Source organism: Oreochromis niloticus, linkage group LG16, assembly GCF_001858045.2.
Source record: "Oreochromis niloticus isolate F11D_XX linkage group LG16, O_niloticus_UMD_NMBU, whole genome shotgun sequence".
Classification (NCBI taxonomy): domain Eukaryota; kingdom Metazoa; phylum Chordata; class Actinopteri; order Cichliformes; family Cichlidae; genus Oreochromis; species Oreochromis niloticus.
Window position 1 is genome coordinate 27,363,987 of NC_031987.2, and position 25,156 is coordinate 27,389,142.

At 37.6% G+C, this 25,156-nt stretch overlaps 1 protein-coding gene across 1 annotated transcript; it reads left to right on the forward strand.

Annotated features, from left to right (window-relative positions):
• The first annotated feature begins 1,026 nt into the window (after positions 1–1,026).
• Positions 1,027–25,125, forward strand: rnf17 (ring finger protein 17). Its single transcript, XM_005475314.4, has 38 exons — positions 1,027–1,182; positions 2,539–2,651; positions 3,042–3,139; positions 3,840–3,918; positions 4,229–4,318; positions 4,802–4,905; positions 5,490–5,658; positions 5,829–5,905; positions 6,107–6,181; positions 7,608–7,891; positions 8,015–8,104; positions 8,292–8,453; positions 10,011–10,182; positions 11,016–11,157; positions 11,505–11,695; positions 11,833–11,962; positions 12,327–12,489; positions 13,559–13,674; positions 14,070–14,187; positions 14,290–14,407; positions 15,709–15,960; positions 16,901–17,048; positions 17,450–17,562; positions 17,973–18,063; positions 18,225–18,346; positions 18,629–18,815; positions 18,933–19,044; positions 19,343–19,506; positions 19,920–20,039; positions 20,289–20,369; positions 20,461–20,583; positions 20,669–20,725; positions 21,000–21,110; positions 21,234–21,357; positions 22,585–22,720; positions 23,310–23,496; positions 24,367–24,493; positions 24,882–25,125. Exons 1-37 carry the CDS (start codon positions 1,116–1,118, stop codon positions 24,460–24,462), a joined length of 4,782 nt encoding a protein of 1,593 aa, XP_005475371.1. The 5' UTR covers positions 1,027–1,115; the 3' UTR covers positions 24,463–24,493; positions 24,882–25,125.
• The last annotated feature ends 31 nt before the right edge of the window (positions 25,126–25,156 follow it).

The following is a 25,156-nucleotide window of genomic DNA, read 5'->3' on the forward strand; positions in this document are numbered from 1 at the left end:
AGGAGAGGAAGAATAGTCTGCCCAGTGACATTTGATAAACCAGAAATTTTAAGCCTACATGTAATTAATTCATATTATTCTAATATAACATTATTATTATTTTTTGCTTTACCAGAGTGAAGACGCTAAATCAGTACAATTTTTTAACACAAGCATTTGTCCTTATAATTAAGGGAAAAATCTCCCCAATGTTGCCACCTATGACACACACTTACCTGTAATCATTAACCTAGAGGGATGACTAAAGGGATAAGAGCAGATCTATGGAGACATTCACAAGGGTGAAAGGCAAATGGTCACTCCATAATCAGTCTTTTTAAATTACTTTAGATAAGAAGAAGAAAGAACGTCAAAGAGTGTAAGAATATATTTTTCCAACTCGTCCGTTACGGGTCTGCCTTAATCTTTGGTGCCCCCAAGTGTTCACAAAAAAGTGTACAAAATCAGGACTCAATTTTTCAGCCTTATTGCCTCAAATTGTATGTCTAAGGTTTATATTCACGAAACACAAACTTCACTTCAGTAGTTGCTGATTAAATAGCCAATGGGTGAATTCGATCTCTATTTTCTCAGCTATGGTTTAGATTTGATTTCACAAAATTATACAGTTTTTATAAATATTTACTTAATCAACTTTTTCAGTGGTTTTCCCAGCATCTATATGTGAACTTGTAAGGTAATTTTGACGCAGGCTTGGAACAATAAGGGTTAAGTAGATCGTTTTACAAAAATTTGGCAGGAAGTTTGGCACTAGGTTTGTTTTACTGCTAATGATTTGAAGAAAATTGAGGTTTCAGCTATTTAGCAATTACTTTTGGCTATCTATTGGAGCGTTTTTGGTTCTTTGTAATTGGTTTGTATTATTATTATTATTAATTTATATTTACACTATATGACTCTAAAAGGTGACTGCCTGTCTTGTATAATGGATATTGATGCAACAGAGCATTAAAGCAATGCAGTAAATTAATAACGGTTCTGTAAATAAAATTGTTTCATCGCTCAATGACTCAATGAACATGTCTGGGCAGTAAACGCATCTGCACCGTCACGTGACAAAGAAAAACTGGAGAGCCTTCTCGATAAATCAGTTTAGGGAAGGCAGTTCAACAAGGATGGACAGAGGCGAAAGCCACAGCGCTGCAATTTGCAAGTTATGTGGGGAGACCTTCACGCTTCCTGGTAGGGGTTTTAAAATGTTTTTCTTACAGTTTAACACGCCGTTATTCCGTCTTACATGACGGTATAACTTATTTCTGTTCGCTAGCTAGAAGCGGTATCAGTTAGCTAAGTTAGCTAATTATGCAAATGTGTTCATATCAAACTTTGCCGAAAACAGCTAACTGCAAACTTATGAATTTTTCAGAATGTGTATTCTTCTGTCATGTCAATTTTAGTTCTTCTAAGGAAGACAGAACTAAAATTGAAGAATTAAAATTGTCAAGTATATCGACCGAGCCCATAAAAAATGTTTTAATTAGGACAAGAGAAAAACATGTCTCAAATAAGTTAAAGTTCGTAGTTACGTTTTCCATATGGCGCTATAAAAAACCGGTATAGAAACCGGTACAGAAACACCTTTCAAATATGCTATGACTGTTGGTGTTGCATAGCTTGTCCACCAGATGGCACTTTGCAATCCTGTTGGCAATATTTCATTACTGTAATGGTCATCTCCCCTTAATAAGGTGGGGCAAGCTCAATGAAACTTTGCACGAACATCGTCACACATACAGCTTCTATGTTTTTTAAAAAACAGTATTATTATACATAACAATTCGTTTGATTGCATATGCAATGCGATGTTTCACTCCCATTTGCTGTTGTTTCACGTGTCATAATCGACCTACGTTGCCCATAAATAACTTCACCGTCACCAAAATTTGTTCGAACTTTGTTGAAAAGGGCCACACTAGTTGTACTAGTGTAATGTCACAAGTACAACAACCTGCTGAGCAGAGCTGACAGAAAAAGAAAATTAGCTGATATATCAGATTTTTAAATATATTTCGGTACCTGTCTTAGTCGATCACACGTAGTTTGTCAAAATTGGTATTACTCCCAGATCAAGTTACAAGTGTTTGTGTGTCCTAGCCAGGCCTTTTCCCCCTCCCCTTGGTGATCAGACATATCATACAGGAATTTGTACATACATGGGCACAGAATAGTTCTAAATGAAGAATGAAGGATATTCTTGCTTCATTTAGATCAATACAAAGTTTTAGGTCATAAATCAGCTGCAGTTGTCCATATTTAACCTCTGGATTAGTTGCATGTCATTTAGCTAAATGTTGTCTTAAAAAACTTAACTACAATGTTTCCTGTTTCATTAATTTTTGAAGTACTGTGTCCAGAACAACTAAGCTAAATTTGGGTAAATTACAGACTAATGTATTCAACCAGTGATAACATTTTGTTATGATAAGATATGTATGTCTGTATTTTGATAATATATGTTTTTAAGGTCAAAGTTCAAGGGAACAAAACAAAGTTTATCCTCTTCTTCTTTTTTTTTCCTTTTTTTTTTTTTTTTTCCAGAGGATGATATCCCTGGCAATCTCCCTCGTGTGCTTTTATGTGGCCACATCTATTGCACATTTTGCCTGCAGTCTCTTGAATGTGACAGTGTCATCAGATGCCCGGAGTGTGAGGTAAAAATTGTCTTTCCATTCAGCAGAGACCACAACTCAGTTGTTGACAGTAGCAAATTTAAAAGGATCACTTTCATCATAGTGGCTTATTAATTTGTAAAGCACTTCACGTATAAATGTGAAATGATTAGTTTGTCTTTCCTTAAGGGTAGGTGTAGATGTGCAAGAAATGCAAGAAACACATGGCTGTTGTCTGTTTAAGGTCACTGGATATTTTAGTAGTTTTACATAACACACATTGTGTTCGAACAGACCGAAAGTAGCTTTTTCTTTAATTTTTTTCAAGGTAAATCAGCAAAAGTTGCTATTGATGTGGTTTTGCATCAAAGTTTTTCATTGCAGAAAAAGTCAAAGGGTGATTGTAAGCTATCAAATTGATCCTCCCTGCAGGTTGAGACCACTCTTCCCGAAGGGCGAGTGTATGGTCTGCAGGAAGACAGCAGAATCATAGGCCTTATCTACACTACTAAAATGAATAAGATGAAAAGGTAACATGCATCTCTGACTATTGAGCTAAAACACTTCTGTATCAGAAGTTAAATGATAGATTAGATTAGATTAGATTAGATGAAACTTTATTAATCCCTCGGGTGGGTTCCCTTTCGGGAAATTCAGTGCTGTTAAGAACTTTGCCTCCTCTGCATGTAATGAATGTGCCATAGATTTTACAGTATCATTAGAGAGTCTTTATTCTCCCCCTAAAGGGAGGGAGTAGGTTGTCAGTTCAATTTGTTTGTCTGGTTGTTAGTAGCCTAGCACCCACAGTTTTCAGGATATTATTTTCACATTTTGCGTGATGGTAGATACCAATACCAGTTCAAGCTGATTTATTTCGGTGAAAATCAGGTGAAAGGCACACCAAATGTGAAAATCAGTAAAAACTTTATATTACCCACAGTTTTTAATGGATCATCTTCAAATTTCACACCAATGTACTAGGCCTTAGGTGACATAAGGACCTAGGTTGGCTAAGTGTTTGATAGAAGAAACTATATTGAGTGATATACTGTATTATATGACACGGCATGGAGATAGCTGTACAACACTTTTTTTTTTTTTTGTCAACACAATGTCACAATGATGCCGTAAAAGGCAACACTGAAAAACAACATCATAAAATATGAAGTTGAGCTCTCTGCGTACTCTTGTTATGATAAATTTTCTGGTATTTCTCTTCTTAAACCTCAGATTTGACAAATCAAAGAACCGCAAAAAGAACAAGGCATCACCATCCACAGGCACTCATGTCAGCTCTGATATGGAGCAGGTAAGTTTGGGTGAGGTTAGTAGTGGGGAATGAAAGTTGTTTTCACACCACTTGTTGTTAATGTCAAACATGTCTGTAAATTTTCAAATTACTTAGCACACTGCATTAACACATTGACTGTGACATACATATTTATTCCAGCATGTTATGTGAGATGACTTTTAAGCATAGCACTACACGTTTCTTTCTCAGGTTATTGACATAAATGTTTGACTTATTCTCAGTAGTACATTCTTTTAGTACTAACCACGAATGATTGGCAAATATTTAATAATTGTTGAAGTAAGATTTCTGATGCTGTTTTTTCTAGGCAGCTGATATTGAGAAGTTTCAGAAGACTGTAGATGAGGCATTGGCTCAGGCTGCAGAAACTGTTGCCCAGCTTGTGCACATCCATGAGGTAAAAGCTGCACTCCATACTTGTCTTTTTAAAAGTGGAAGCTGTCTTAAATGAAAACATCCAAAAATCCCTTTCTCATATACCACACCTGAAACTCATTTCATAGTTGACAGTTGCAACAGACTCCCCTCCCCCCACCCCCAAAAAGAAAAAACCAAATGTAACGCTTAAAAGCTCACAACTGATAGAGCAAATCATAACTAATAAGGTTTATTAGCAATAGGTCCTTAACATTGATTTTGTGGGTTAAGTGTTGCTCCCTAGTCTTTGAATGATGACATAGGCAAATTGTGTTTTTTATCTTTTATACGCCGCCTTTATATTTTAACAGTGTCGTACAAAAAGATAAAAACAACCTGAACACATGTTGTAGAATATTATCACTAACTGTTTATTTTATTTAACATAACATGAATTATAATACAAAAAATGTTCTTGGAGACTGTTGTTGGATTTGCAAATAAATGTTTTTCATTTGTGCAGACACTGACGACTGGTCTGGAAGAGCAAGTGAAGAGAGAGGTAGCTCGGCTGGAGATGGAGATCAAGCAAGCTGCAGACAAGGCTTCACATGCTGTTCAAAACTGGTATGGTCTCAAAATGTAGTTCAGTAGAAAGGCTTTCTAATGATATCCTGTGTTCACCTTTGGACAAGTGGTTTATCAGAGTTTCTTAAGAGCTTGAAGAGAAGGGGACTGGACTTCTTTAAAAATAAATTTTTTTGTTGTTGTTTTTTTGAAGGTTTTTCATCCAAGAAACTTCTTTAGTTTTATAATCAAAAGATAGAGTGTACCAGATATTAAAATCTTATTTGGGGTTGTCCTTTAGGAAGTGATTGTTGCATTGTCACATTGGCCAAGGTGTAAAAAAAGGTGTGGGTCACTACCACTAGAGGTTTCAGACAAAACCACTGCGAAGACCTTCTCCCACTCTGTCATGTGACCTATTGAGGTTGCCTGACACAAGGTGCAGGTTGGGGTTTAGATGGGGTCGGGAATTTATGTCTGTGGTTTATCGGATGATATGAAACTAACAATAGTAGATGGGTTCTTTTTTGTTTTTGTTTTTTTTGTTGTTGTTTTTACTTGCTTTAAATTGTTTCTTCTTTTAAAATCAAATAGGAACTGTTATGAAGTAAAACAGCTGAATTGCTCCCCTCTCCCCAAAACAGGAAAGATGCACAGATGAGCCAGCTGACAAAACTGGAGACAAAATTCTCATCCAGCCAAGCAGCAGTGTGCCACATCCAGGAGCGAATAAAGGCATTGGAGATTGCCATGCAGATGGCCAGAAAAGTCCGCCGTGTCCCCTTTTTGGAGCAGTACTGCATACTAGATAAGGTGTTTGTTATTCTTACATACATCCTGACAGATTCCTCCTCACACAGTATATGTCAAATTCTGTAAAATTTGTAACAAATTGATGTGACTTCACCTGCTGCTTTGATAATTTATTGCAAAGAAGACAATATAGTGAATTCTGAAATATGCTGCTTCTCTGTGAATAATAGGTATTAGAGACACTGCAGGCTCCTGTGGATGACCAGTTGATTGATATGAAATGCATTACCATGGGGACTGGAATGAGGTTTGTTATTGTTTGGTTTGTAGGGGAAATATCTATTGAACACTTTATACATGAAACAAGTTCTTTATTGTCTTCCCAATAGTATATTAACATATTAAAATAGTAACAATAATGTGTGCGGGAAAGTGCGGGAGTCTGAGTGCATGAGTGATATACTTTTATTTCTACATATTTTAAAACTGGGATATCTATGTGTTGTAGCTGTGTTTTCCAGTTAGAGTGTCTGAATGGGAATTTAGCATTGTCCTTGAAGATGGAAGTCAGCGACCCAAAAGAGTGAGTGTTTAATTTATCCCTTATAGATTTCCCCTTGTATTCATTATTCCCTTTCAAGTGATTGAAGATTTGTCTTACCTTTTTTGTTTGTTTGAGCAGTTAAGAAAAGTATTGTGCCATAGACTTCTATATGCAGAATATGCATTAATTGCAGCTAATGGTCTTGTACTAACTAACTTGTACTTTACCATACAATACTGTGCAAGTCTTAAGTCACCCTTCATTTTTTAAAAAAAATATTTTTATGAGGAAAAAATGGGGAAATGGTTGCAGAGATTTATTAAGATGTGCAAATACAGTAAGGCCAAAACTGAGTTCCTACAATTTTAACGAGTTTGAAAGTCAACATTTGGTTCGACCCCCTTTGTTCTTTGACACTGCCTAAGCTATTCTAGGCAGCTTTCTGGTTATACCTTTAAGTAGTCTTCAGGAATAGTTCTTCGGGCTTCTGGAAAGACATCCAAAGCTCTTCTTTGGATGTTGGCTGCCTTACTTCCACTTTCTGTCAATTCTGCCTCTGGTGAGGCCAAATTCATGACTCATTCGTGGTGGGCTGAAAGGTATTCTTTTCCGCACTGGCAATGTGTTTAGGGTCATTGTTGTGCTGATAAATGCCAATCAGAAGCTTTCCCAATGGTATTACGTGATGGTGGCATTTATAATAGACCTGTTGCCGCTGATTTTCTGTTTTTTAGGACTTGCCTTGTTATCTTTGGCATTTCTTTTCATAGATTCAGTTAAAGAAATAAAGAAATATACAATTATTCAACAGGTAATTCCCTAAAGATACAACTTCAAATCGGTTCTTTGCTAACTGCTATCTGTTATGTATGGACACAACACTGGTTCACCTCTCTTTAGTTAGGTGCTTTTTTTTTTTTCCTTTCTTTTTTTCTTAGGTTTAATGTTAAGTTGCTCAACAAGCAAAAAACTTACCCTGAAAATGGGCAAGTAGAAGGACTGGGCTGAAAATAAGCAAAGAGTGGACAATGTTCAAAGAAAACCTGTGAAAAACCTCCAGAAAGCCTGGAGAACTACTGCTGAATACTTAAAAACCTACCTGAAAATCTGTCTGTTTGAAAGCAAAGCATTACTGTAGTAATGCTCTGTGAGTTTTATTTGCGGCACAATGTATTATTAAAGGGATGGTAGTGTTCTGCTATAGGATTGTGTTGAAATACGTAGTTGTTCTGTTGTAAAAGCCCTTTGATGTAACTGTTGTTGTGATTTGGGTGCAATATAAATAGAATTTATATGGCATTAAAACATGTACACATTGTGGTTATACATATGTAAGTACACATATGTATTGAAATATGGGCAAAAGAAGATTCAATAGAGATTCATTAATTTTCAGTGCACTGCTGGTGCCATCTGTATTGCCTTTAATTTTTGAAGGCATCTTAACTTGTGACATTTGTTGTAGCCTGGCTCAGTCCCCACCCAAAAGCTACCAGCCAGGCAGGTTTGGCAGAAAGTCTCACTTGAAACGTCCAGATGGCAGAAACAGCAGCTGTATTCCACGCAGTGACAAAATCCACACCCCACCAAAGCAGCGCCAGCAGGATCCAAGAGCTAACAGTCCATCATCACGAGGCTCCTCTCCAAGCCCAAGATCTCGTCACAGGTTCAACCTTTCTCGCCATACCTCAGCTTCAGACCTTGAAAGCCCAGATGTGATTATTGAGGACTTTTTAGATGAGGGACAAGGTGTGTTGCTTTGTTGTTAGTACATTCTTTACATTGATTTTCTTAAATGATGTTTGAGCCAAATAGAATCTTAAAATAGAGGCAGAAGAGAAGCTTTAATCTATTTTGAAATGTTTCCTGTAGCCCTGCCTCCAACTGGGCCTGAACTGGCCAGTGACAAACTAAGAATTAACAGGAGAAGAAAACATCAGTTCTCTGCTACTAAGAGAAGTGGTAAGGAATTGTTATATAGTGTTATATCGTTATAAAGATAAAGTCAACATAAGTAGATCAATAAGCATAATGTCAACCAGCAAAAAACAGTTGTCCTACCACACATCATTTAAAATTAACTGGTTTACATGCTCTAAATAAGACAAACCATTTGTTTACACCATCTCTTGTTGTTTCCCGTTTTTAGCAGTCACACAGTGGGTGGTGGTAACCCACATTGTGAATCCAAGTCAGTTCTATGTCCAGTCTGTGGCTGAGAGGAGAGAAAGTGAGATCCTTTCGGACAAAATCAACCAACTCTGCAGTGGAGATGGTTGCAGCTTCACTGTAAAGGACACAGTGGAAACAGGTTTGTGTGTGTGTGTACTTCAGTTTGTGTGAAAATTTTACATTTCAGTTTAAATCAATCAATCAATCAGTCTTTATTTATAAAGCACTTTTCATACAGCAGTGTAGCACAAAGTGCTTTACATGGTTAAAAGCAGCCCACCCCACCCCACCCTCCAACTCACTCCCCACACTCTCTCTAAATCCAGACTGAAATATCTCCAGGATCTGTCTATCATTCAAAAATTCATTAATCTGAGTAAAAACAAGTTTTTCTAAAATTTTACTTAAAAAGGGTAAGTTGGATACAGGTCTGTAGTTATTAAAATCATTACAATCCAAATTGCTCTTCTTCAGAAGGGGCCTCACCACCGCCGTTTTAAAGGCAGCAGGGAAGACACCCAACTGAAGAAAGCAATTCATCATGTATAAAAGCTCAGCTTCAAGAAATCCATAAAGTGTTTTAAAAAGTGAAGAGGGGATTGGATCTAAAAGACATGTGGTGGGTCTCACTGTGGAGAAAACTTTCTTAAGGTTCTCAGCATTAACCAGGACAAAGCTGTCCAGTGTCTCCTCAGGTACAATCGAGCCCTCAGATGTGTTTAAAATCATATCACGAGAAGATAAAATATCACATCTGATGGCGCTGATTTTTTCCCTGAAGTGGTCTGCAAACTGCCCACAGAGTGAGTCTGTGGGGGTTCTTTGGGAGCTGTTAAAATCAGGGTTAAATAAACATATTCCGCATTTGAGCTGTGCTATATTATAGCGTTTGTAATAATAGCAGTATAAATTTTTTACACGATATAAGAATGTCATATTGTTTTTCTATCACAATGCCATTTTACGTGCCTTAGTGCAAACAACAATATAAGCTCAGACAGTAGTGTGGAGCTTATATAGGAGAGAGCAGCGTGTCAGGATTTATGAAGTGAATGGATCATGAGAATACTTTTAATCAAAGCTAGATAATGTAAATTGTTCCGTAAACTGTTAATGAGTTAAGGTAACAAAGTGGCATTGAATTTAATTGTGCTTCCTTGGGAGATATTTGTACTATAAGAATAAAAATGACTTGACAGTTAATGCAAAGGGGATATTCAATAATTTAGCAATTTTGTAATTTGTGAACTAATTACTATTGGTTTGATATTGGGTGGAGAAAAATTACAAATCATTTTATTATACTCTCACCCTGCCAGGAGAGTGAACAGCTGGGAGAAAATTTGAGAACGAGGCAACATTGGATTTTCAAATTGGTACCATTAGTGCATCTATTAAAAATCTTGGATGAGTTCAAATCTCAGTTAGTTCGACCTCAAGGTCAGAGGTCATCTGCATGTGATAACTCAAGGAAGTCACCTAGGATTTTCAAATTTATGCCATCAATGCACCTACTAGTAGGCGGAGGGGTTGCACTGGCAGCTTTCAATATTTTTTATCTTGCTTCCTTGTTCCCTTTTTGATTATGCTTGAGTTTTCCATATACTGAGAATGCATCAAGCCATAATTTTAATTCAGAATGGCTATAGACATCATCGTGTTTGATTGTTTTCTTTGATTTACTGTTTCTCTGCAGAATCCTTGATCTTTGTAAAGTGGAACGAGGGCCACTGGTGTCGGGCTAGAGTGGTCGAAGTCTTGCAGAAAGACTCTTTAGAGCCTGTGAAAACCTGTGCAGTCACCCAGCTGGCTAGTATACGAGTTTTCTTCCTTGATCATGGACTCACAAAAAGCATCACCATAAATAGGTACACACACACACACACACACACACACACACACACACACACACACACACACACACACACATACAAATGCACTGCAGTAAACGTAGAACCCCAATTCCCCCAAGAATTTGGGACATTGTATAAGATTATTTTGACTCTGTGTGCTGTTCATTTCTTTTTCATCAGAGAGGTGGCACATAAGTATACTATGGCTATGTCCACACGTACCCGGGTATTTTTGAAAACGCAGATTTTTCTATGCGTTTGCACCTTTCGTCCACACGTAAACGGCGTTTTCGGTCACTGAAAACGGAGATTTCTAAAAACTCCGGCCAAGGTGGATATTTTCTAAAACTCCGTTTTTGCATTTACGTGTGGACGAGAAAAACGGAGAAAACGCAGTGTCAAAGGTGTGCGCCTTTTTTGACGTCACAGTGTGCGCCACGTTGTTGTTTCGGTGAAATGAATTTCTACAATACTGTTACTGTTAATTGTACTCTCTGCAGTGTTTAAATGCTTACATATACACACACAGTTACTGTCCCTTCATATATACGACTCGGTTCTGCTTCTATGCCCCATCTTTGTTTACTTTTTCCCACCGAGGCTTCTAGACTTCTGATTGGCCAACATTTCTACACGGTTAGGAATATAGCGCCACCTGCTGCTTTGGCATGTTCCTAGCAGCGTTTTCCTTCATTTCTGCCTTTACGTGTGGACGGGATTATTTTTTAAAACGAAAACGGAAAATCTCCGTTTTCAAAAATACCCGGGTACGTGTGGACATAGCCTATGTTTGAAGTTTTCTGTTCTGAGCTTTAGTTAATTCTGTATTGTTTGGATGAATTTACCAGTGAAGACGGGGCTACTGAGGCTTCACTGAGTGCTGTGAACAACCAGCTGAGAAAAGTGGGTAGAGCCATAAAAATGGACTTGGCTCACTTTGCCCCAATGGTCGTCAGATGTTCACTCAAGGACCTGGTGCCTTATGATGTGGTAAGACTGCCGAAATGTATAGACAGATATAGAATTTGTATTTAGAAGAATATTTTCTTGGAAGGTGGATATAGTAAAAGCTCCTTTTTTTTTTCTTTTTTTTTTTTAAGTTTCGCGTGCCAGTATTTCAGAAGTCACAAGAAAGAACCTAAATATGCTTTCTTTATGATGCTTTATGATTTCTAATGAAGGAAAACAGTGAGTTTTTATTATTAAAGTTCTGTTCCCAGTGAAAGATGATACTGGTTTTTCATTGCTTCTTGAAATGTTAGTTGTGTTTTTTATTGTGGATAAATATTGTGTGTGTGTGTGTGTGTGTGTGTGTGTGTGTGTGTGTGTGTGTACAGACAAAGGGCTGGAGTAAAGAGGCACAGGTTGAATTCCGCAATGTGGTTGGCTCTGCAGCAGTGGAGATGCGGCCTTTGGGTCAGGACCGAGAGTCTTTGTTGGTAGACCTGCGAAAAGCTCCCATGGAACAGTTCAGCTCCAGTGTATTCATCTCTATCAGAGAGTATCTTGTTTTCATTGAAGTAGCCAGGTACCCATAAATGTCCAAATAACCCAAACCCATAAGAATTCAATCTCATTCATTAGGACTGAATAAAAAATTTATTTTGAAGCTCTGTCACCAAAATGGCCTAAACTTGACTATGTTTCCTCCAAAACTGCTCATAGGTTTTATTCTCCAGTGACACTGAGCAGGAAGCCTCTGCTGTACTACCCTCCTGTATATCCCAAGATTAACAGCGAGATCAGTGCTATGGTGTCCCATATCAACAACCCTGCTAACTTCTACATCAACCTGGTACTACACATGAACATGAATAAATATGTAATATCCTCCAACTAATGTCAGATGCCAGCAATAGAATTTAAATAAAAAATACACAAATTGCATTGCGTCAAACAAAAAATAATATATATTGCTAAGATACTGCGCAGGACCCTCAAGCTCCCAGGCCTCTGGTAGAGGACCCGAGCTTGAAGGATAAACCACCCGCAGGGGCATGCTGGGTGTTTTTTGTTTTTTGTTTTTTGTTTTGTTTTTTTTGTTTTTTGTTGGGTTTTTTTTTATATATAAATAAAAAAAACAGAGAGAGAGAGACAGCGTTTTGAATTTTTCCCACACTTATTGGTTAACTGAATCTATCTTCCAACATCGCCACCAGGTTGACAACATGGAGTTCATGTTGCTCTCAGCCAAGCTTCAAGAGTTCTACAATGATCTTGCATTGCTTGAAGAAGACAAGCTCAGCATCTACTGCCCTGTGCTTGGACAATCCTGTGTTGCCCGTTTAGATGATAAGCTGTGGTACAGAGCTCGGGTGATGGGTAAGTGTGTGGGTGAGCATGTCAAGGTTTGAATAAATGTATTTACCGGTTTACCATACCTATTATTTAGCACTTCTTCTTGGTCTGATATAATAATATAGTAGGAAGTAGTAATTTTCCCAATATCTCATTTGATATTACTGTGTTGCTTCCACAGTCCACCTGCTACATTGCAGGTTGCATTAGCATGCAGTTGGCAAGAGAAGAGAGAGACCAATAAGTTTATGTCCCTCTTCTCAGCTGTACAAGCAAAACGGCAGAAAATCATTCTAAACCCGGTCCCACACAGCATTAAATTATTTGGGCTTTTATAATCTGTAATTAGTGGATATAAGTGTTTGAAAAGCAGCTGAACAGGTAAAATGGTGCTAAATCTACATTTTCTATTTTTCATAATTTGTTAAACAGCTGCATAGTTGAAACATGCACTGTTACAAGTTTTAAAAAAAATGACAACTGAATGTTAATCAGAAACACTGGTTTAACAGCAGCAGCATTTTTGTTAGCAAAAAAAAAATTCCCTGGTGCTCATCCTCGACTGGGGTTAATTTAGGCTAGGTTAAAACTTTGGAACTGTTCAGTTGAGGCAGTAAGCATTTGCCTTTGTTAAAACAGCAGAAACATTTACAGAAAATGATTACAAGTGTGCATACTACCAGTTAAGGCTGTTGAGGTTGTGGGTTTTCATTTTAGGCTGTTGGTATTGGGGTTTGCCATGTAACGTCATGCAAAAACGACTCAAGATTTATCTCACATTGGATGTGATCTAAGCATCGGTTGCTAAGGGAAAATGGCTGGCAGTGGTTTCTGGCTCTTGCTGACGCAAATTAGTTACATAGAAAATGCTGCACCAAAGACTTGTGATTCTTTGGTTGTTAGGTAATTTTTCAGGCTGCAGATACTCGTTATCGACTAGCAGAGCCATGGTTTTCTCATGAAGATATTTCTTCATACATATTTTTTTTTTTTTTTCACCTAATCTTCAACCTTCTCTTAAACCTTTGTTCAGCAAAACCAATTTTTTTTGCTGTACACTAATGTAACTGTTTGTCTGTGTACGTCTGTATAGGGCATCCAGGGGGAAGAAACGTGGAGGTACAGTTTGTTGACTTTGGCAACAGGAAAATCTTGTCAGTCAGCGACTTGAGGAAGATCAAAGATGAGTTCTTTGCCCTTCCTGCGAGGGTGAGAGCACAAAATTTTATGTGGTTTTTTTTTTTTTTTTTTTATTCATAATCGGAATTTATTGCATGTAAACAGAACCTACAGTATCTACAGGTAAGTAATATACCTAAAGATCATCCAGTAAAATGTGTTCATTTCTGGCTCCAGTTCAGTTCAATTAAAATGGTCCAACATGAGGGTGTGTGCTCATTCCTTGATAAGGTTGAAAGTTGTCAGTGTTTCCCACATATAGACTTTAGTTGGGTGGGCTGGTCTGGTGTATTTGCCACCTTATTTTGGCATTTTCTTTAATATTTTATCATAAAATGAAAATGTACGTGTATTTGTTTATATTGTGTCAAAATTTTGAATAGCGTTGGTTTAAGTCAACAGGAAATGACTCTTCCTGTGTGCAGGCAATCCACTGCTGTTTGTCTGATGTGATTCCTGTGGATGGAGAGTCTTGGACCGATGCGTGTACTAACAGATTCATCAGCCTAGCCAACCAAAAACTGGTTACTATTATAGCTACAGGTACTGTTAATTGAAGTGTAAAACATAAGTTCCACTGTAAACATAGCAGACAAAAAAAAAAGCCATTTATGTCGTCTTTTGTTGTCTGTATGCTCCTTCCAGGACGAGGCCCTACGTCTGGGCCTCTCCCAGTCAAACTGTTTCAAGGTGAAGTGAATGAGCCACTAACCAACATTGCTGAGCTGCTGGTCAAAGAGGAGCTGGCCTGCTTCAAAGAGAGGTTGGTTCTCCAAAGTTTGATATAGAACTTGCAATAGAAAGTGTTGATGATAAATAAGGGCATTCATTTGATTAGTGGGTAAATGTTTCCAACAAATTGATCATAATGAAATGATTGTAAACTTAGAATTAATCAATTAAAAATGGGTACTGGGTAGTCGAAGCTGCCATGTTAACCAAATCTTGAATACAGTGGCTTAGATGGACATCACCATTGCCCCTAATCGTGGCTACAGACCAGCCATGTATGTGGCTACAGACCAGCCGCATAGCACGCCAAAGGTAGAGAAAAAGAGAGCTTGTAGACATTCACTTGCCGTGGAAGCAGATTTTAATTAGAGATATGAGGGATCTATGTTTTACCATCTGAGAAGGGGCGCCCTTCACCAAAGAAGTGAAAATGCAAAGGAAAAGAGACAACGTTACCAGTATCTGGATATAAGGTTATCCTCTTTCTCCTCACCTCTAGCCTCATCTCATGACTTAACGTTGGAACTTTTAACACCAGAAAAGTTCCATAAATATGCAAATTTATTCCTGATATTGTCTCAATTACTTTCTGTCAGCAGAATAAACATGTCTCTCCTGTCTCTGTGCAACTGACAATGGGGTACTTAAACAACTATAGCTGGTTAGAAGCTAACATTATGCGAGCTAAAGGTCACACTTCTCATCTGAAAACAATTTCATTACATTCTCACACTGCATTAGAGTTTATTTGCTTACAGTCCAACAACGTTAGATCAAATTTAAAGAAAGTTTCAGTAACTCCGGTAAAACTATCAGTAAATGTTACAGTTTTTGCTAGAGTTCAGGATATCCTCAGCAACTCACCTCAGTATTGCTATTATTGGACAGAGGTGAGCTGCACAGACTTGTTGACTCACACCGGGCTCTTCTCACAAAGTTTTATAGCCTCCCCCACAGTAAATAGACATGAACACATATTGGCAGATGTGAGGTAAACAGGGGACTGACATTCTACATTCACTAAAGATGAACAGCAGCCACCATAGCTAGGATTATGTCCTTGAGTTCGGAGGGGTAAGAAAACAGAACTCAGTTAACTGCAGTCTGTAGTCAAATGATGCAGTATTTTTCATGCTCTAACTTTAAGAATTTAATGTATCTTGTGCTTGTTGTACCTCTTTATTTGTTTTTGTTTTTTTGTTTGTTTGTTTTTTGTTCTTTGTTTTGTTCCTTACAATCAATCATTGCACTTTTCTGCCAATTTGAAGTACATTGTTTCCATTTCACTTAATTTTCTTCTTTCACTGTCCCCTTACACCCCTTCTGATGTAGCGTGAACCCTAAGAATGCCAGGCCCTCTGGTGATGATTCAGCCATATGGGACCCTCCACTTGAGGTTGGATTAGCAACAGGGCTAGTTGATGTCCCAGACCAAATAATCTCTGGAAACCAAAAAGAGGAACCAATTGAGCCTCAGCTGAAGCTCCCTGCCCAACTCAAAGACCTGAAAGTGAGAGTCTGCCATGTCAACTCTCCAAGCAGCTTCTATGTCCGCTTTGCCCAGTACGACTCTCAGCTCAAAAGGTCAGCTTTTAAAAAGCAAGACGGTCAATATGATTATATCATTTTCTTGAATGAAATAGTTATACAGATAGGTCATTCATCCGAGAATTATCTGTACATTTCTATACTCATACTCAAAATGCTCATTCTTTACTACTTAGTCCTGTTAGCAGTTATTAGTATCTTGACAAGTAATTTAGGTTATAGATGAATTAGATTTAGCTGTTTTATTGTATGATAGGTTGGCTGGCTGACTTGAACTGTTTTGTTTTTTTTGTTTTGTTTTGTTTTGTTTTGTTTTTTCCTCCCTCTTCTTATTGAGCACTAACACACAAACCACAACATATAAAGCAGTTGGTTGGTACTCCCATAATATAATACTGTGTAAATGTTTTGACCCCCTCCTTGTTTCTTTCTATTTTACTTCCAGACATTCTTGTCATTTTTAAGTGGTCTTGGGTGATAGTTCTCCAGTCCACTCTTTGTACCTTATCATTTTCATTGGAATGTTTTTTGCTTAAGTCACTTAAAACTGATCTCTGAATCATTCAATCATTTAAAAATGCCCAACTCAAGGCATGAAAAGCAAATAATTAATTTTAAATTGTATCAGAACTTTTATAGTAGCAGCCAAAACACATTGTTTGTTCCATTTCTTTAGTTTGATGTATGAAAAACACTAAAGATGTTATACTATTTTTGCACAACCAAGTTGATTTTCAAATAGTCGACAGATATAAATAAAAAATTAATAGAATTAGTATTAATAGAAAAATTGACATATCTTGCCATTGTGTGCAGCATGTTTTTAAAAATTTGAGGAAACTGTGTAGAAAAAAGAACAGATGTTGGGCCTCAAGGCACTTTATGTTGTAAATTCATAAAGTTACTCTATAGTAGTTAAGGATGTCCTGACACCCCTTTGGTGTTATATATACTGTTATGTTGCTTGTTTTTTCAGGATAAGTGAACTGGTTAAGCAGGAGTGTGCACAAATGGAGCCCCAGGATGTGGAATGGAAGGCAGACATGTACTGTGCTGCACTCTTTAATGGAGTTTGGGAGAGAGCACAGATAGGCTCTGACATCACATCTAGCGACAGTGCAGAGGTAAAACAAGTGTTGCCCCCAAAAAGCAGCATCAAACTACTTTCTTTTAATCCAAGAGTTAAACACCACTGAAAGTCAGTGTTACATGTAAATAATTTTTTTTTAAACCCAACAAACTGCATGTTAGCATAGATGTATATCATTTGCAGCTGAATATAATAGTAACTGTAGCTTGGTACTTTCAGATAATAAAGTTGTTTTTTGTTTTTTTTAATGGGAAGGTTGTAGGACTGCTCTGATTTACATTGTTATGCATGACTTTGTTTTCTGTTACCTCTAAGGGTGCAAAATGAAGTCAAACCATTGATTCATAACAGCTGTCCAGACATACTAGAATTTCTCTTGAAATGCATAATTCTAGCATTAACAACACTGATTATGTCTCTGCTGGCTGGTACCAGGTGAGACTGTGCGATCACGGAAAGATGATGAAGATGGATGTCAGTAACCTGCGACCGTTGCCATCTTTCTTGATTGGCTCCGTAGCACTTGAGTGCACTCTTAACGACATCAGGTTACACACACACACACACACACACACACACACACACACACAGACACTCACAGAGTTTAATTACAAACAAGGACACATGTATAATATATTTGCCAATAAGAAGTAGGGCCAGGTTGTTTAATTTAAATTTAATGTCACAGTATGACAATTGGACAGTAATAATAATAATAATAGTAGTTATGTTAACCAGTAAACCTCTGATTTTTTTTTTTTTAAAAGTTTTTAATCAGTTAATGTGCTGTTACAGTTTTGTGATGGTGTATATAGATGTGTACCCATTAGTTTTACTATAATGTGACAGCTTGATTTTGCTGCCATACAGTTTCGATATTCTGGTTTGGATAAAAGGTGTACTCCAGTTTGTGCTTCTTTCTCACTTTTACTTTTTATTTACTCTTTGTCCCTTTTAGGCCCGCAGGAGGCCGATCTACCTGGACAGATACAGCCTGTGACTCATTCTCCTACTATTTGACAGGAGCCTCGGCTGTTATGACGATCAAGGTCTTCCTGTCTTTTCCACCCGTTATCGCCCAGTTTCTTTCTACTTTGATTTTTGCCTGGTTTTTTTGGATGTGGGGGGTTGTTTGTTTGTTTGTTTGTTTGTTTGTTTGTTTTTCTACTTTTCAAAGTTTGTTTCTCTCTACTTCTTTCTCATTTTCAAGGAGTTAACAGATGAGCGTCCAGTACCTGTTACTTTGTTCTGCTCCAATAGAATGGGCGAGTTTATCAGCATTGCAGACTTTCTGGTTAGTGAAGGCCTCGCGCTCAGGCAAAGAAAACCAAGGTGTGTGAGTGATTGTTCTACATGCATTAGGGGGTCAGGTGTGTTGGTGTGCACAGGCTTATTCTCCTTCTCCAAATAATCTCTTTCTAACCTCTTCTGAATCCCTGTATTTCTGGTAGACACTGCAAAACATCAGAAATAATGTAAATATTTAAAAAAAAAACACACAGCAGAGTTTATTTGTATTTATTTATTTTTTATGACCACTAGTTGATATTCCAGTTTAAGCAAATGTTTCTAACGTTTATCCTGTCTTTTGTTTGTGGCTTTGCCTTGTTGCAGCAATATTAATGTTCAACAACCCAAAGACATGGATCCACCGTCTACAGTGAGAGAGGTACAAAGCAAGAGCGAGACAGAAACCAGTTGCCCATCTGTTCCTGTTATTTCCTTGCCCTTCCAGTCATCCACTGTCAGTGGTCAAATGCCTCCAAAACCAGCCCCCCGCTCCATTATGACAGCTGAGAAGGTGATTATGCACACATCAAGATTTTATGTGTTATAAAAATAGACAAAAATGTCATTAATGATAATATGGTTTATAATAATTCTCCAAGCAAATATTTGTGTGTGTCTGTGTATGCAGGTAAAGACTTCCTTGTACCAACCCCCAGAGCTGCCATGTCTTGGTCACATTCAGATAAGCATTTCTGCTGTTGGAGAGGACGGTCTCATTTATGTGAGAACACAAAATGCAGGTACACAAAAGATCACATCATTATTTTTATTTAATTTTTTTTTACCTCTACATACTTGCATAGCTTACATCTTATCATAGAAAGGAAATTGGGCTTAAAATATATTAACTGCGCTGCATATGCTTTAAGGAGAAGTAACTGTCAAAGTTAGCTGTCAGGGCTGGACATTTAGAGCAGTCCTGTTGTTAAAAATAGTCATTAATAGGCCTGTAAAGTGCTGCTGTTTGTGTCTGTTCTATTGTATTAGGTTGATTAAGTGTACCTGTCTAAAGTGAAAGTATATTTTGTCATCTGTCAGATTATCAGCTGGAGCAGCTTAAGGAGAGGATTCAGCAGAGCATGAAGGCATTGCCCAGACAGAAGCCCTACACCTGGAAGTCAGTCTTGGGCTGTGCTGTCATTGGACCTGACATGTTGTGGTACCGAGGACAGCTGCTAGAAGTGCTGGGAGGGCATGTTAAGGTCCGGTTTTTTATTTCCTTGAGTGCTTTTAAAGTAAATGCATTTTCCATTTAAAAAAGAGAAAACCTAAAACCAAGACAATGGTTGCTAGGCAAATCTGGCCAGACAATGGATGGATTTCTGTAAGACAGTATTAATTTTATAAAATGAGTATAAATTGACTGTATTTTTAGCTTTAATGATATAAAAAGTAATATATATATATATATATATATATATATATATATATATATATATATATATATATATATTGCTTATTTAGTATTACTATCAATAGTTAAACTTGATGCAATAATCTCTGATATTTCAACTACAATATGTCATCAACATTATATCCTAAATTGCATATAATGTTTAAAAACATTTATTTGATGGTACAAAAATACAACTTTTGTTCATGTTTATATTACCAGGTGCAGTATGTCGATTATGGTCTGGTGGAGAACATCCCGGTGGTTCATGTGTACCCCATCCTCCTGTGTGACGATGTACCTCAGCTCTGCATGACCTGCCAGCTGCTTGGCATCCACCCTGTAAGAAAGAGATTGTGTCTGTCACTCCATCCACCTTGTATATATATATTTTTTTTTTGTTGTTGTTTTTTTTAAAGAGAAAAAAAAGACTGCTGATGGAATGTTTATCCCTGAAAAGCAGCAGAAGAAGATGACCTCCTCCATAAAGCCACTTATAGTTTCTAAAATGACAGCCTAATGACAATGTTTTTCTGGAATACAATAGAATCAAAGTGAAATAATTCTACTTTTGCACCTTGGTTTCTTCAGGTTGGTGGTAAATGGCAGCAGGATGCAGTGGCCTTGATGAAAGAGGTGTTACTAAACCGCAGTGTGGATATGAACGTTGTGGTAAAAATGCACAAATAGGTCAGTGTATATAAACATATGTGGACAGTTATATGTATATGATCCCTTGTGTGTATTTGTTTTTGTGTGGTAGGAGCTGCCAGCTGATCCGAGGGGACCCGTCACTGTTGAGCTCTTCATAGATGGTTTGAGCCTCAGCAGGATCCTCTGCCAACATGAACATGCCTCCATGGATAGGACTGTGTCTCCAGATAAGGTCTCTCTGTGTGTGATAGACTCTGTTTTTTCCAAAATTAAGCAATGCCGGTAATTTACTCAGGAGTATGTGTGCTTCTCTGCAGCGCCTCACAGTGATGCCTACTGCCCCCGTCTTTGACGACTGGGATATTAACACTGAGGTATTATAATAAGACTGAGGAAATGTGTAAATTTGGCTAATCTCACCATCAAGGTCATCTTCTCATGCACCTGTGGGCCATTTTCATTGATATTATTAGACCTATAATATTACTCAAGCTGTAAGCTTTTTACAGTAATTAAAGCAAATTATGCTTTAGATGTGTTTCCTGTGTTATAGTGTGCATAAATAGATCCTATGTAGATGCATTAGAGTCTCTACTCCACCTAGTGTGCAGATGGGGTATAGGACCAATAATGATGATGTGTTTTCAGGGTTTGAGAGACCCAGAGGAGCTAATGCTGGGGTCCTTTACCTACCCCAACTTGCCACAGGAGGGAGAGCACTTTAAAGTTGTGGTCAAGCATATGTGTACCCCCAATGAGGTAGATACTCTCTACATTATAAATTATATACATAATTCCTGTTGTCATATAAAAAATGTTTATAATAAACAAAGCGGATAAGAATACTGTTGTTAATAAGAGATTGTTCTGTTTCCCCTGCAGCTCTTCCTGTGGCCTTTGGAAGGAACGGCTGATGCAAAGGTTAACGGAGAGTCTCTAGATGAAGCTTTGACCAGAATCAATAGAAACATTGACACGGTGCCACGACTCAGCAGCTTCCCCGAGGGTAATGTTTCACTTTATCCAGACACAGATTTAAAAAATTTAAGCAAGTAACATCATTGAGATATATCTGAAATGAACAGAGATGTTAGAAGCAGAGATATTCTTTACTTAGAGATTCATTCACACTGCAAAGTCTTTGCCTCCAGTTTTGACTTCTTACCTTCTTGTAATAGCAATTATGTGGCAGTTTTGTCTAAGCAGCAACACCTATCGTTCAGGAGAATACTGCAGCAGCTTCCTGTGCCTTAATGGTGGGCATAAATAGAAGTGACTGTGTGATGATGTTGCAGAAGTGCGCAACGTGACCAATGCAGAGGATATTCTGACCCCTTTAGAAATTTCAAAATATTGAAATTATTTGTCACCTAAAATAAGTCCTACACTCTATGTGCATTAGCTAGATGGTGATCATGACCACAACTTGTGGACTTCAACACCAAAGACACTGTTGCAGCTCATTAGGGCTCATTTTAACCTCTGAGTTTGGTGCTGTTAATGATGTATAAATCATATGTTTGTCTCTTTCTTCGCTGACAGAAGGCAACAATGATGGATACACCAGTAGGATGTGTTAATGTTTCCTTCATTTAGATTCAAATCTATTAGAATTGTCAAGATGTGCAATCACAGGAAATAACTCACCTTAATGAGTTAGTAATGTACCCATTTTCGTGTTTCAGTGACATGCTTGGTTTCATGTATCTGTTCACACACTGATGATGACTTAATCAAATCAAAATCAAATCACCTTTATTGTCACGTCACATGTGCAGGTACACTGGTACAGTACATGCGAGTGAAATTCTTGTGTGCAAGCTTCACAAGCAACAGAGTTGTGCAAAATACAATAACGTGCAACAAGCAAAATATAAAAATGGTTAATCTAAAAAGTAATAAATATATGTACCATATATAAAGGTATATACATTACTGAATGTGTGTACTAAATATGTTTTTCTACGTGTGTGTGTGTGTGTGTGTGTGTGTGTGTGTGAGTGTGTATATACATGTTTTACAAATGAAATAGAGTAAACAATAAAATAAGAAATATAAAATATACAGAGGTTGGTATGTGCAAAACAGTGGCATTAATGTACAGTATGGAGTGCATAATGTTGAAGCAAGGAATACTGTTGCTTTTTACCAAATGACAAGCACTCACCAAGTCGCAGACGAGTCTGTGCAAGACTCACTAAGTTGGGGCCTCCCAACGCTCTGTGGTTTCCAGGTGGTCCATGTCTGGCTGCGTACAGTGATGGAAAGTACTATCGAGCCAGGTTGATGAAGTTCATCAGTGTGGAACCTGTCACGCTCCTGGTACAACACGTCGATTTTGGCTCTGATGACACTCTACCTACCAGCAAGTATGAATCTTATCATCCTACTAGCACACTTCCTCTGAAAACTATGAGTTTATGTACAAACATTTTATAGACCAAGTGTTGGAAAACTTTATGGGCATTAAATTTGTGGCTTGTCGTAGAGAAAAGATGTGGAGAAGAAGTGAGAGGGATATATCTTCTGGTGACAATGCTGACACAAAATCACTGGGTTAAACTGGGTTTTCAGTATTACATAGGTGGTTCACTTACTGGGTAAATCATCATGGTAACTAATTAATCAGCAAGTAGAGTTTTGAGCATATGCTGCCATTGCTTTCTGTTTTATGTGAACACGCTCGCAGCTAGTTTGATAAACCCTAGGGTGACTCAATCCAGTTGATAAACACTATCATGTGGCCGCTTAGCCTGACTGCTGATGTTGGTGTAAGTGAAGCCAGATAAGAAAAAGATATCCTGGCTTTTAATGTAGGCTCCAGTCTTAAGCTGCTGTTTGTTTAACTTTGAATTTCTTTGAGACCCACCCTGAATGGGGTTTATCTACTGATAAACAGATGATGTGGACATGCGGATGTGTTGAGTGGCGTTCTCATAATCTGTTGTTTCCTGGCAGGCTGCGCCAAATGCCAGCTGAGCTGCTGGAGTTTCCATGTAGGGCACTAAAAGTCAAAGTTGCTGGCTTCAAAGCTCCGAGTGTCACAAGGGAGGAAAATGTGCTGCCCTACAGCCCCAAATGGAGCATGAAGGCTGCAATGGAAATGATCGACCTGTTACACAAAAACATCACAGCCTCTGTTGTGGTATGAAACACACACAACATAACTGTTTTTAAAACTAAGAAATTACAGTCAAAAGACTCACTTATTAAAGAAATGTCATTAAAAATGTACCATGATAGGTTTTTGGAAACAGTACTAAACTAAACTAGCTCTGTTATCTTTAACTGTGAGCTCTAAGATAACACAACAAACATAATAAATGTCCTTGCTGAAGTCAGTTTTTACTAGCAGTCCTATTTACTGCCTTCATGGCCCTTTTATTCTGCGTGGCACTTCTGATTTTCTTGTAAATACAAACAAATCTTTCATACGTTTATATATATATATATATAGGTAAAGAGCAAATGTAATATCAGTAATTCACTTTTCATACAGAAGAAAACTAAAATATGGTGATCATAGTTATTCTCTGCCAAGCCCTGGAGTTACATGTAACAAAACAGGTTAATGATTCAATCAAAGACAAAGAGGCCGTGGAAATACTGCCTTGTTGTCTTCAAGGATATCAAGCTGCAGTTTTATATGTTCTGAATACACAAATCCTCACAATTCAAAAATCAAAAAGTATTTCGTTTACCACCGTAGAATAGGGCTAGCTCCCATCATGTTGATATGGTGCCAAATGTGTTGAAGGTTTCCAGCATCTTAATGAATCTTTACCATAAATTTTGACTTAAGGGATCCACCAAGGGGTACTGCCATTGTGTAACTAATAAATAATAAATGTGTATATGAACAAGACTACCTAATAAATTCAAATCAGGCAGAATAAGTGCTGTGTTGCACTCTTTATACTGTCAAATCTTTGGTCTCACAGCCTGAGAATTTTTTTGTCTTTGTTTTTGCTTCCAGTCAGTATCTCACTGCCTTCATGTGTCTTCCTCTGTTTAGGCTCAAGAACCAGAGCTCACAGTGCTGCTGTACAGCGAAGATGGAGTGTTGGTCCATCTGCCTCTGGTGAGCAAAGGACTGGCGGAACTTGAGTAAAGTGGAAAGACACCCTCCAAACACTGCTCAGGTAAGTTTTTAGCATTTTATTTCAAGCACCAAAATTAGTTTAGAAAGAATGCTTTCTGAAATGTCTGCATCTGTATGATTCGGGTTGTCCACAGTCATCCTTAACTCTACCAAAGAGAGTGAGTAGTATCCAGTTCCACAGGACACAGTTAAATACAGACCCCATTAGACTGTGGCTGATGAAACAATGCTGTTTAAATGTGTTGTGGAGAATTGTGATTCAACGTTTTGTTGTGGCTCTAAAGTCAAACAGGATCAGATACTAAATGTTGCAATTAAATAAAATTAACCAGCAGAATCTTTTGAACTGTATATTTAAGTGACTTAATAGTAGCTTGCTATTAATAAACAGAACAGCAAGCTAATAATAAATTTATCATCTTTTTCAGGCTTCCTGGCTGTTTAAGTTTTCAGTTCAGGGTTTGTGATCTTCTGGTTTTCTTTGTATTGTTCTATTTGTGTTCTTAGTTTTTATATAGTACTGAAATTTTCTATTCATTTTCATTGTTCCTGCACAGCAGAGATTTAAGTTTGCTTGTTTTTTAAGCTGTTTATGTAGCACTTTGTTTTGTTTGTTTTCTCTTTTCTTTTACTGTATGAAGGTGCTAAGTAAAATATTCCCATGTTCACTGACCTCTGCAGTGTGTTTTTACTAAGGTGCAAT

Bases quoted from the DNA above. Each gene is read 5' to 3' on its own strand.
- rnf17 (XM_005475314.4), top strand. From the start codon at position 1,116: ATGGACAGAGGCGAAAGCCACAGCGCTGCAATTTGCAAGTTATGTGGG. The intron at 12,490-13,558 runs GTAAGTGTGTGG...ACGTCTGTATAG, and splicing joins GTACAGAGCTCGGGTGATGG to GGCATCCAGGGGGAAGAAAC. The intron at 20,040-20,288 runs GTAAGAAAGAGA...TGGTTTCTTCAG, and splicing joins AGCTGCTTGGCATCCACCCT to GTTGGTGGTAAATGGCAGCA.